This window comes from Melanerpes formicivorus, unplaced genomic scaffold (genome assembly GCF_026170545.1).
Source record: "Melanerpes formicivorus ecotype bairdi unplaced genomic scaffold, bMelFor1.0.p_v2 SCAF_35, whole genome shotgun sequence".
Lineage (NCBI taxonomy): Eukaryota > Metazoa > Chordata > Aves > Piciformes > Picidae > Melanerpes > Melanerpes formicivorus.
In genome coordinates this window covers 7164917-7177990 of record NW_027142387.1, presented here as the reverse complement: position 1 = coordinate 7177990, position 13074 = coordinate 7164917, and the positions used below count along the sequence as shown (strand labels likewise).

Here is a 13074-nt window from a genome sequence, read left to right as displayed (position 1 = left end):
AAGATTCAGTACTGGTTTTCTATTAAAAAAAGGGACCCATCATTGAGTATTTAACAAGTAACATTTTACACAGAGTCCAACCCTCTCTTACAGCTCTGAAGCAGTGAGACAACTGGCTTTACTAACTGGTTTGTAAAAGAGTGGTAGTTACTAGACAGAACAGATTGTGCTATGTTAAACCAGTCCTCTACAACTGGTGTTTTAGCAGGCTTGGTGTTCCCTTAGAATCTCCCTTCATTGTAAGTAGTGTAAGTATGTGTGTAGGTGCTTTACCTAGAAGAGGAGAGGTGAAAACCAGCAGACTCTGGGTGTCTGGTGGTAAAACTGTAAGTTACAGCCTTTTGTGTTGAGTTCTCCCTTCTTTACAATGCTTGCTTCACCTACAATGCCAGGGAAGAGGATCAGATGGTGTCAGCTTTGATTAACACACACAGAAATGTAGCAGTCTGATACATATCAGTGTGTTGGGAGAAACAACCCAGAGCTAAAGTAATTAATTACTTTAATTACTTAAAGCAATTAAAACTTTTCCATAAACCAACAACAAAAATGCCCCTTGTGCTTTCTATTCCCCACGCACCTTTATTGTTCTGAAGTCTCTGGAAACAGGACTAGCACATTTCCCCTCAAGTTCTTCCAAGCAGAAATAATCTGGGTGCATTCTGCACCCCACTCATGGACAGCTCAGGAGATGTACACACTTCCCATGGGAGCTGGGATGCCATGGATGCAACAGGATGTACAGGATTTTCTGTGGAGTCCATGTCAAGCACATGGTCCCAGCAGGCAATGTGTTGTCTCCCTGCAGCATATTGCTCACAGACCATCAGTTCCAGCCAAGCTCCTGCAGTCCAGAAGGCTCCAGAATCTAAAATGGTTGTTTAGGGAAGTGACAGAGGCCTCACACCCAGCTCCTGATTCAGCAAAGCACTGGAGGTACAGGGCTGGCTTGCTCCTTGCATGTCATAGGTTCACTGAAATCAGCAAGTTTGCTCATGGCTAAAAGACATTCTGGTTTCACAGGAGATAAGCAGATGTTACACTTCCCCCCTGCTTTGCCCCCTGATCAGGACATTACCAAGCCAGGTTCCTGATGTCAACAGAAACCAAGCCAAATCACCCTGTGTTTTCTCTTCCAGATCATTAGCTAAAACACATGCACTGATTTTGTTACTGGTGGGCACACGTCCAGATTAATCTCCCTGCAGCCTTGATAAGCAGTTGTTCATTATCATCTTTTTCCTATCACTTAACCAAGCTTTCAAATCCACCAGACTTTGCCCTGAGCATGCAATCATGTTCTTCCTAGAGCATTATTACAAAACAAGTTTTGTTACCTTTGATAAGAAATACTACTGGACTAGAAAAACAACTACTCCTTCTCCTCTCCCCCCCTCCCCCCCCCCCTTTATGGTAGTGATGATGACTTGAGAGGATCAAGTTAAAACCTCCAAGAATTGTGTGCCCTTAAATTCTGGAACAATTCTGGCAAACAGAAGGTAAAACTTGGCACTTAATGATTCATAGATTCATAGAATGGTTTGATTCAGAAGAGACTTTAAAGATCATCTAGTTCCAGCCCCCTGTCATGGGCAGGGAGACCTTGCACTAGACCAGCTTGCTCAAGGCCTCATCCAGCCTGGCCTTCAACACCTCCCTGGGCAACTTCTTGCGGAGTCTCAAACCCCTTATTATAAAGAATTTCTTCCTAATCTTCAGTCTAAATCTCCCTTCCTCAAGCTTCAACCCATTCCTATCCCTACCAGCCCTTGTAAAAAGTGTTTCACTCAGCTAATTTAGGGAGGGATGAGGATGGCAAAGAGGAAGGGGCACCCTTCTGGGTTGACACCTTTGAGTTTGCATTCCCCAGAAGCAGACAATGCCTATATCCCCACCTTGTATTACAGGCCCTAACGTGGCTTTGCACATCAGTGTTGCTGGGGGCAGTAAAGGCAGCATGACTGACTCAGGGCCTGGGTAGATGCTGCTCTTCCTTGCAGTCAGCAAAGAGAAAGCAGAACACCCCTGCTGGCAGCCTCACTCGGTCCTGCTGCTTCTCATTCACCTCCTAGAAGAGGAGGCTCAGGGGTGACCTCACTGCCCTCTACAACAACCTGAAAGGTGGTTGTAGCCGGGAAGGGGTTGGTGTCTTCTCCCAGGCAACCAGCACCAGAATAAGGGGACACAGTTTCAAGCTGCGCCAGGGGAGGTTTAGACTCGAGGTGAGGAGAAAGTTCTTCACCAAGCGAGTTGTTCATCATTGGAATGTGCTGCCCGGGGAGGTGGTGGAGTCACCGTCCCTGGAGGCGTTCAAGAGGAGATTGGATGTGGCACTTGGTGCCATGGTCTAGTCATGGGGTCTGTGTTGATAGGTTGGACTCGATGATCCTCGAGGTCTCTTCCAACCTTAGTGATACTGTGATACTGTGAAAGGGCTGAAAATCCCCAGGCAGTCTGAATTCTTCCCTGCAATCTCAAATGTTGGACAGCAAAGCAAAAGGCTGAAAGACAGTCCTGGGTCTTAAAATATTCTGAATCCTCTTTCAAAATCAATATTTCTATATAAGTAGGAAAACATGGATGGGGTATCAGGAGCTACCGTCCTAAATATTACTTCTGCGGCTATGAAAGAAAACCAAAAGAGAGTGCAACAAATGGGCCCATGCAAGTTGCACCAGGAGGGGCTTAGATTGGATATTCGGGAACATTTCTTTACTGCAAAAGTGGTCAGGCATTAGAACAGGCTGCCCAGGCTGTCCTGGAGTAATCATCTCTGGAGGTGTTTAAGAAACATGTAGACATGGCACTTTGGGACATGGTTTAGTGTCTCTGGTGGTGTTATGCTGATGGTTGGACTTGATGATCTCAGAGATCTTTTTCAACAGTAATGACTCCACGAAAACCCCAATTACTGGGCAGACCTGTCGCAGAAAATGAGGAGCAAACTGTAGCTGGTGCTGCCTGTGAAACTCTGTGAGGCACACTGAGCAGTGAGATGCATTGGAAGCTCTTTTCTGAGTGTTTATTCTTTTGAGTGATTTTCTCTTCCTAGCAGATTTGCCGTCCACAACACTTCTGGTTGATTTTTAACAGACTAATTGGGAAACAGGGTGGAATAGCTGGCAGGGACACTTGTCCTTTCCTCCAATCCCTGCAGCATGCTTTGTACTGTTCATTGCAAAGGGTATTGGTCACCCAGAGTCACACCCCTGCTTCCAGAGGGTGTTACTGGTGGAATTCAACCTTGGTGCAGGGGTGGATCAGACGGTTTATACCACGCTGGGTATTAACAGGTCTGTGTTATTGCTTCACAGGCTGTAGGAAGCTGTTTGCTCAGGCATAAAACTTGGTCTGTATTGACACAAGAGACACAGAAGCACTTGTTTGTGCTTAGTTAGGACCTGTTGTAAACCCCTTTGAACAACTTTCCCTTGCTTCTGACCGGCATTGCCTCAGGTTTCACATAACTACATGATGAAGGAAGCTTTATTTTCAGGCTCTGACCAGGGGCACTCTTAAGTTTTCATTATTTATTTGTGGAGATGCCCAGAAGCCTTCTGCTGGTCCAAAATTCTTCATGGGCTTTGCCTCTGTGGCCTCGCCCTCCTTTTCCTCTGTTCTTCCTACTCCTGCTGCTGATGCCAGGCCATGCACACTCAGAGCATATCAGCTGCAGCTGAAGGATGGAAACAGCACTTTGAAGGCATATTTCCAAAAGCTTATGATGATTTCCCAGGGTCACTGCACGATCAGCTCACTTGAGGAAAAAAATATTTATAGCATCTTCTGCATATTCTCAGGCTTTTGCATGAAAACACCCATGTCAGAACAGCTGGGGAAATGGCAAAACTCTTCCCTGGAACGCCATAAACTGATGCAGGTAGACCTTGCGAACTATGGAGGTGTTTAAGACCAGGCTGGATGAGGCTCTGGCCAGCCTGATCTAGTGTGGGGTGTCCCTGCCCATGGCAGGGGGGTTGGAACTAGATGATCCTTGTTGGTGCCTTCCAACCCTGACTGATACTATGATACTATACTATGTTCCAGGGATTGGTATTCAGGGATGACTGAATTAGATGTTTCCATCATTCTCCACAGAGCTGTCCTTGCCTCTTCCTTTGCTGTGCAGCAGAATGATACTCTGTACCTGTGGGTGCTGATGTTAAGAAAGAGGATATGTTTTGACTTTAAATTTGCACTATTGCAGAGAAGAGCTGCAGATCCTCCCATTCCTTCCCACTGATGAAGAAAATGAAAGTTTGGGGAAGAAGGTTGTCCCTCAGTAGTACACTTTCATTTCATAAGAACAGAAAGAAGATTCCAGCAAAGCTGTTGACAATGAAAGGCTAAAAGCAATGTTCTTCACCATTTCTCTCTATAAGCACTGGGAAGTTTGGCTTGTTTGTGGGTTTTTAATGTAAACATTTCTAGCAGAATATGGTAATGGATCCATAGGTTATCTATAAACATGCCTGAGAAATTCAGGTTCATAGAATTGTTTCAGCTAGAAAAGACCTTTAAGATCATCAAGTCCAACCATTCTCTAATTCCACCAAGGCTGGGGCTGAACCATGTCCCTCAGCACCACATCTCTACCTCTCTGAAACACCTCCAGGGATGGGGATTCCACAACCTCCCTGGGCAGCCTGTGCCAGTGTTTGAGAAACACTTCAGTGAAGAAGTTTCTTGCAATATTCAACCTAAACCTCTGCTGGTGCAACTTGAAGCCATTTCCTCTCCTATCACTTGTTACTAGGGAGAAGAGGCCAACCCCACCTGCCTCCAACCTCATTTCAGGGAGTTGTAGAGAGCTAGAAGGTCTCCCTTCATGGTCTTTTCCCGTACAGAAATTAAATATAAGTTTATGCATGCCTGTGTACAAATATAACCACCACAGTTCCTTTGCAATATTGATGGGATTTTAACAAGTGCAAAGATATCAAATTAGTGTGGGATAAAGGAGCTTTTCCCACATCTGAAGGCAGAAGGACAGGACTCTGTAAGTGTACACAACAGTGAGCATCCACTGCTTGTGCTCATTTCACACCCCTGAGGCTTTTGTAAAGAGCAGGATTAAGTGTGTCCAAGCCCTGGGCAATGTGAGGGCTCGCTTCAATATGTCTGGAAGGGGGCTGGGAGCCTAACCAAGCCAAGCTTGCCTCCCACAGTCAGTGGATCTCCTGACACTTGGATGTGGATAGCTTGGTTTAAGCAGAGGGCAGTCTGGCAGCTAGTGCTGGATGAAAGGACATAAACCAGGGCTGTACATAAAGAGTGAATGGGTACAAACCTTAAAAACACCCCTTGGGAAATGCAGAGCTGCTGTTCAGTTGCTAGCTGCTGGCTCTTTTGCTCTCCTTACAACTTTGATGCCTTTTTTTTCTCTTTTTTTCCCTCTCTCCTAAAGGACAAACACTGGCTAAGTATCCAGCACAGCTTCCTCTGGTCAGGGCTGTGGGAAGCAGTGGTTCCTCTTGATGTTGTGCTGGCAGCCTCTTGCCTGAGAGATAGGGGACCCATGGGGACAGCATGTTCCTCAGTGGCTGCACCGGGATCTTAAGAACATGGTTACACTGAGTCATGTCGAGTGACCACCCAGGCTACTCACACCACTGCTCTGCCTCCCTTCAAGGCTGCTGGAAGGAGCAGCATCAAAGTTCAAGCTGAAGGATGGAAGGCAGACAGGAAGGCAGGAAGGAAGGAAGGAAGGAAGGGAGAAAGAGAGAAAAAGAGAGAGAGAAAAAGTGAGAAAGAGAGAAAGAAAAGAAAGAAACAAAAGAAAGAAAGAAAGAAAAAGAACCAGTGACATTCTGTGGGTCTGTGGTGGAGAGAAGGCCGTGCCAGACCCAGATGACAGACTGGGGCCCAGATTGTGCTCAGCACAGACAACAGCAGGCAGCATGCCCTTGAGTTCAGGCCAGCCGTGCACTTTTGCCCCAGCAGTGAACTCAGAAACAGCAGGATTGCCTCACCAAAAGGCCAGCTCAGCTTTAGGTGGTGGCTGCAATTCAACAGATCTGACTGCACCTGGGTCTTTAGTGTCAGTCTAACTCTGCATGGGTGTTAAAATAGCCATATTACTTTTGTCAGGAAATGGCTTTTCTCTGACCACAGCGACAGCTCTTCACCTGCGCTCCCCAGCACGCCGAGTGCCTGCAGTCAGCCGGGGCAGAGCCCTGCCCATCAGCAGTGCCCTGCCCCTCAGCGGTGCCTGTGTTTTCATGCTCTGTGAGCCTCTGCCCAGATAGTTACAGGGCACACACTTCTTCCCCTCCTTGTTATAAAACAGACTTTCTGTGAGTGCTGCTGCTCTTTTATTTCTTCACCTTTTCCCTCAGACCTTAGCAGCTATTTATTCTTAGCCCCTGACCAAGTAGTGGGTTCTGTAGGGTTATGAGGAATAAAGACCCTTTTTCTTGACCAGCAGTGTCTGGATTCAAGCCCCTGCCTTCCCACAGCCAGCCAGCCAGCTTCTGGTTGTACTGAGGCAGCACAGCTCCCCTCTGACTCACTGTTGACATAACCTAACTCAGCGCTAATTGCAGCACCAAAAGCCTAAGCCCCCATATCAACTGCACCGTTACAAGGCTAAAACACGGTGTGAATCTAGCACCAGGCAAAAAGTTGACACCAGCATTCCTTGCCAGCCCCAGCTCGAAAGAATAGAGCTGAAAGTGCCATCAGCAGTGTAAAAAATCACCACCTGCTGGCACAGAATCAAAGAATGAAAGAGGTTAGAAAGGACCTCTGGAGATCATCTAGTCCAATGTCTTTGTTCCAAACACCTTAATAGTAATTTAGCAGCACTCCACAGGGTGCCTGTGCAAGGCAAAGCACAGCTGCCAGGCACTGAGAAAATGTTAACTGTGCATGGAAATCCAGCAGGTCACTGGAATGCACAAAACCCATTGTCACCTTCCTACTTTGTGTCTTACCAGGCTTAAGAGGCATTTGGAGGAATAGTCAGAAACAAATTTCTGAGCAACCAACCAATTTCAGCTGCCAGCTGCTGTATATAGCAATCTTTTCTGACCCACCCATCTGCTGCACCAGAGGGCCCTGCCGCTCGACAAATAGAGCCTGTGGTAGATCCTTCCATACCTGTAATGCAATTCTTGGGGAGGTCAAGGTGTCAGACACTAGCTAGGCTTGGGCATCTCTGCTAATAGCATGTTCTCCACTGTCATTTAGTAGAAGAGCAAGCCCTAGGGAGTACAGGGAAATTCTAGTGCCGTATCCTGAAAGTAAATAGAAATATTGCCGTGTCTGACCTGTTTCTATCTTGTAGCATTTCAGAAAGGCAGCAGAAGCCCTTCAAGAGCCCTGCAGACCTTCCAGGGCACTGAAAAGCTGATGTGCCTCTGGCTTCTCAGAGTTTAATAAAAGTATATAACAGCACCCCAGACTGTTTCAATCTTCCTTCCAATCTTAAAGACTGAGCTCTTGTATGTTTAATTTGAAGGTACTTGTCTCAGGAGGGAGATCTGCTGCCAACAGCATTAGCACACTTTCAAAGGACATTCCTCAAATATGAGCCCTAGCCAAGCCCCTGTGATCATTTTAATGGACCCAGCAGTGCTTGCAACTAAAAGTAATGCTTCAGACCAGACCTTCTCCCCTGCCCCCTAATATTAGTGCTCTTAACACTGCAAAATGAATCACCAGGCTTGCTCAGCCTGAGAGCTTTTTTTAATTCATGATCACAGCAGCTAGTTTAATTCTTTCAAAACTGGTGTACAGGATGGAAGATACTGCCCCACAGAAGGAAGATGGCGAGGGGTTCTGAGTAAGGAAAATTTCATTGATGTCAAAACCCTTATAGGGATGTGGGCTGAAAATCTCTGGTTGAATCCAAATCAAAGATTTTGACTGGTATCTCTCTGCAAGTCTCCTCACACATGCACACCCATGACCCTGCAGAGCTCCCAGAATCAAAATGGGCATTTCAATACCACTCTGATTCTGTGTAGTCAGGAGGTTTGCTTCAAAATCTTACAAGATGATAGAGAACCTCATCATGCTTCATGCAGACCTAGTGACAATGCTGTGTAACAGCAGGAAAAGGGACACAGGCAACCCATCTTCTTCCTCTGCTTGCTTTTCAAATGCTAAGTGCAGAAAGACATGGAGATCCTGGCTGTCTGTGCCAAGTGGCTCCAAGGACTTATATTTCAGTCTGAGCTTTGTGCCTTCTCCAAAGTAATATGCATGCAGCTCATTATGAGAGGAACAAGGGCTGTGGAACCAGCTTCCCCTTGTGCTGAAGGCCCTGAGGCTGAGTATTGCTACCATTTGGCCAAGGAGCAGACTGTAATCAGGGAGCTTGGGTTTGGAGTAGAAGTAGGTGATACCAACTGTTAAGTATGGTTTTAAAGTATCAGTGATAAGCACATAACATGCATCGTGCTGCAGGACCAGTCTGTATGTGGACAGATCTTGAGACTTACCCAAAGCCACTTTTGTGGAGAGAAGACCTATTCATTACAACTCCAAGCCTTGTGCAACCCTTATGGTCTTGATACCATTGGACAAAGCAGGAGGCAGATGAGAAACACATCCTTCCCCTTGTGCCACCAGAAGCACTGAGAAACCAGCCTGTCTTAAGGTGAAGGCTTTAAAAACACATTGGCTGGACTCTGAGCTTTTATTCTTCTTCTTCCAATGTCCTGAGTTGCTGCTTTGCAGTTGCTGGCTCCTCTTCTTGGCACTAAGCCCATTAGGATGAGCAGCAGTGTTGGGAGAGCTGAAGCAGCACTGCTGTTTTGGGCTCATTGTCCTAGTATCTAAGAGTTGACCAGATATAAATTGATGTTTAAAGGTTCTGCAGGAAAATACACTCCTGAGCACTGCCTTTCATTTCACCTACTCTCCATGGATAAACTGTTGGAGCTTTGAGTCAAGCTGGATACTATCAGGGGCTAAGTTTAAAATCAGTGAAAGAGCACTTTACAGCAAGGATGTCCATATTTCCATGGACAACTGGACCATGGCTCTGCTCTGACCCACAAATACATGCAGTGTTCCTCTGGCCACAGATGGGATAACTTCTTTTGTCAACCACATGTGTGGCTTATGAATATCTCTTCATAGACACCTCTTAAAAAGTACAAGGACCAAATCATGAAATCTCATTGCTCTCCATTGAGAAGCCATTAAGGAAACTGGGGAAAAGAGCTGCCAGTGGGAAAAGTATACTTCATTCTTCATGCCCACCTGTGCTTTAAATATGCTAACAGGCTGTGAAATGCAGTGGCAACATCTCACATGTGGCTTCATCTCTACTAAGAAGCCAAATGGCAAAAAGCATTCTTCTTTCACAGAAGACACCAGACAACCCTGAAAACAATTTTCTGTCATTTAAAGTTATGATTAAATCCAAACTTGCAGTGTAGGGATGACAACTCAGTCTCTCATTATTTCCACCTACAACCACCCAATCTGTTGCAGCTTTGAAAATAGAATCATAGAATCTTTAAAGCTGGAAAAGATCTCTAAGGTCCTCAAGTCTAACTGTCAACACCAAAACATCTCACCATGCTAAATCATGTCCCAAAGCGCCATGTCTACACATTTTTTGAACATCTTCAGGGATGGTGACTGCACCACCTCCCCAGGCAGCCTGTTCCAATGCTTGGCCACTCTTTCAGTAAAGAATTTTTTCTTAATATCCAAGCTAAAGCTCCCCTGGTACAAGTTGAAGCTATTTGATCTCACTCCATTGTTAGCTACTTTGGGAGAAGTATCTCTCCCCTTCCCTTCCCTTCCCTTCCCTTCCCTTCCCTTCCCTTCCCTTCCCTTCCCTTCCCTTCCCTTCCCTTCCCTTCCCTTCCCTTCCCTTCCCTTCCCTTCCCTTCCCTTCCCTTCCCTTCCCTTCCCTTCCCTTCCCTTCCCTTCCCTTCCCTTCCCTTCCCTTCCCTTCCCTTCCCTTCCCTTCCCTTCCCTTCCCTTCCCTTCCCTTCCCTTCCCTTCCCTTCCCTTCCCTTCCCTTCCCTTCCCTTCCCTTCCCTTCCCTTCCCTCCCCTCCCCTCCCCGATCAGGAGTTACAAGACTATGACATTTGGAGGCATCTGCACTTTCAGAACAATAAAACTGTGCATCCCATACACTTAATAAACCATGACCTTGTTACCTTGTACATACACACATCACATGAACAACTCCATCCACTGCATGGGAATAGAGTACAGAAAGAGGATAAAAAGAAGGAAATGCTAAAAGGTAACAAATAATAAGGTTTGCTTACTGTTGGTGTTTGTAACTGCACCAACAGAAGCAATAAAAGTGCCTCAATCAGGTCTTTCTGCCACGGTGGGGATGTTCTCCAGTGTTTTTTAACAGCTTGCAAATTCCTATGACTATAATCAGTTTGATCCCACTGTGCTCCCTGTCAGATTCCACAATGGCTATAATCTGGCACCTGCTCGGTACAAAGCTTGGAAGTGAGGCTGGGTGCCCACAGAATGAAAATGAAGCCTGTTCACTGCAGAGGGGGAGGATCAGAGGGAATTTAGGAACACTGGCGACAGCCTTTTTTCTTCTCTCTCAGCAAGAGAGTCCTGACTACGACAGGTCAGAAAATGCTGCTATTGTTCTGCCTTAAACCTCCCTCTTCCAGATGTAGAATGTCACTTCCAGAAGCTGCCAGAGCAGGGATGTATTCCAACTAAAATCAGCTACCTCCAGCTGTCTCTTCTGGACTACACGGCTTGCTCCATTGTCAGACTGTTCAGAAAGCAACAAACATTTCTTGCCTTGACCGGTTTGCAAATCCTCTTTCCCATGCCTGCCTTACATAGAATCATTAAGGCTGGAAAAGACCTCTAAGACCATCAAGTCCAGCTGTCAACACCACCATGCCCACTAAACCACGTCCCCAGGTGCCACATCTACATGGTTTTTTCAACACCTCCAGGGACAGTGATTCCACTACCACCCTGGGGAACCTGTTCCAATGCTTGGCCACCCTTTCAGTAAAGAATTTCCCCCTAATATCCTAAGTATATCTCCTAGGAAAGCAGTGGGTTTAGAGAACCTAGGTGGGGTTTTTTCATCCTTCCACAGTCAATCTCTTTTCCAGTGGATCCCATGGACCTGGAATCATAGAATCATGGAATCCCTGAATCATAGAAACACAGGATCATAGAACCATGGGATAGAATCAGAGTCATAGAATCATTGAATCACAGAGTCATAGAATGGTAGAGGTTGGAAGGAAATACCTCAAGCAGATTTTTCTATAGGCAGCCTGCCTCAGATCCTAATCCTTCCCTGCCAACCACTGTAGTGAGTCTGATAGAAAGATTTCTGCATCTCTGCAGGAATCTTTCATCAGTTTAGAAAGTACAGGGATGTATATTACAACTTCATTCATGTGAGAAAGCATTTATCCATGGCCTGTGTTATCTTTGAAATTCTCCATTGGAACTGGAAGCTGTTAAATAGCAATCTGCATTGCTGTCTGGCTAAACATAAACAGACCCGTGAGTTGGATTCTTTCCTAGAGCAGCATACAAGCCTTGATTCATGAAAACTGAGATGAAAAGAAAGAGAAGTGATTTATAACACTAAATAATCTGCACATTTCTACAAGTGCTGTTACTGCCACTCTGCAAAACACAGAGCCACTGAACAGCTTGGCTTCTCCTGTCTGGCTGCCAAGACCCTAATGTGCTGTGGGTTCTCTTGCAAAGGGATAATAATAATCAGAGTCACAGAATGCTGCAGGTTGAAGGGGGTCTTTAAAGGTCATCTAGTCCAATTTCTCCACTGAACAGAAGCATCTTCAATTACATCAAGTTGCTCAGAGCCCTGTCCAACCTGACCTGCAATATTTCCAGGGATGGGGTTTCTACCACCTCTCTGGGTAACCTGTGCTCCACTGGCCTACCTCTTGCTCTGGCTCCCTGATGCTCTCACACATCTTCAACTTGGAAACACCTTTCAGTTGAGGTGAGATTCCTCTCACCTGCACTTAGCTGCTAAAAGATGAGGTGCATAGTCCACGTTAGAAGGCTAAGTTCCTTTTATAGTCAGTGAAGGAAGGGTTTGTATCCTTCCCAGATCCCATCCACCACCATCCTGTGCAGGCTGCAGAGGCAAGTCCATTCTACCTGTGTTTCTTGATATGAACCAGGATATGAATTGCTCATCAGGCACAATGAGAGACAGCATCTGCTAAAAGCTACCTGGGCATGAATATCAACGTGCAGAAATTTCAGTGCTGCTGATTCCAACCCTGTTCACATGCTATGATTGCTCATGGGAGAGAAAATAAACTTACCATTTAAAAGGGTATCATTATGACAAAGCTTTATAATATACAGACAGGTGCAGGGAGCTAACATTGAATCGAGAGTCAATCCATAGGGATATGTGGGAGCTGCTGCAGTCCTGTCTGTGGTCATGGCTGTATGCAGTGGCTCATTTCTTTCTGGGAAAGCAATTCTGTGACTCAAATAAATGTCCTGTGTTTTGACAGCATCCTTCTTTTTACTCTCAAATGACAGAAAAACATTATCAAAACCTGTTCAGACTGAACTCAGTACTATCTATCAGGCAGGAGAATAAATACCAAAGGAAGCAGCAGCAGCATTTAAGCTAGAGTGAACAAAGCATGGAAGTTTGCACCCCTGTGTTTGTTAGGAGCAGGGGACCTTTCCAGCTCTGCCTCCCCCAGCCTGCAGTTGTGATTTCCCAATGCAGGAAAAGAGACAGGCTCTGAGGAGAGCTGGTAAAGCCCAGCTCAGCTTCAGGCTGGTACAGAAGTGAAGGGCTGTGCCAGGGCTTTGCTTGGATCTGCAGCACCCCACAGAGGTACACGGATCTAGGAAGGGAGACGCCAGCGGCAGCTCTGCTGCAGCTCAGTAGATGATTCCTTCTGGTTCCAGCAGCAAGTACTTCTTCATGGAGAGGGGGATGGGGAGCAAGGGGACTCCTCGGTGGCACCTTTCTGACAGTATCTCCCGAATTGCACATCTGCATAAGTGCATGAGGGACCGTGGGGAATTGCTGCACGCACTGAACAAAGAGTCATAGAAATCCTGGTGCCGCTGGAAAAAACCACAAGTGCCTTTT

General features: G+C 46.1%; 1 protein-coding gene across 3 annotated transcripts in view; it reads right to left on the bottom strand.

The window, feature by feature from the left end:
* The window catches only part of ASB4 (ankyrin repeat and SOCS box containing 4), a 59218-nt gene that overhangs the window by 26933 nt on the left and 19211 nt on the right, over positions 1 to 13074 (bottom strand). Inside the window, exon 5 of one of the 3 annotated variants that reach the window (XM_068157052.1) lies at positions 232 to 868. The exons of 1 other annotated variant lie outside the window; for it this stretch is intronic. In XM_068157052.1, coding sequence (XP_068013153.1) covers positions 827 to 868 — 42 coding nt within the window. In that variant the 3' untranslated portion in view covers positions 232 to 826. Of the gene's footprint in view, positions 1 to 231; positions 869 to 10056; positions 13050 to 13074 lie in introns of those variants that run through there. One more of the 3 variants, XM_068157049.1, reaches the window with a different exon arrangement.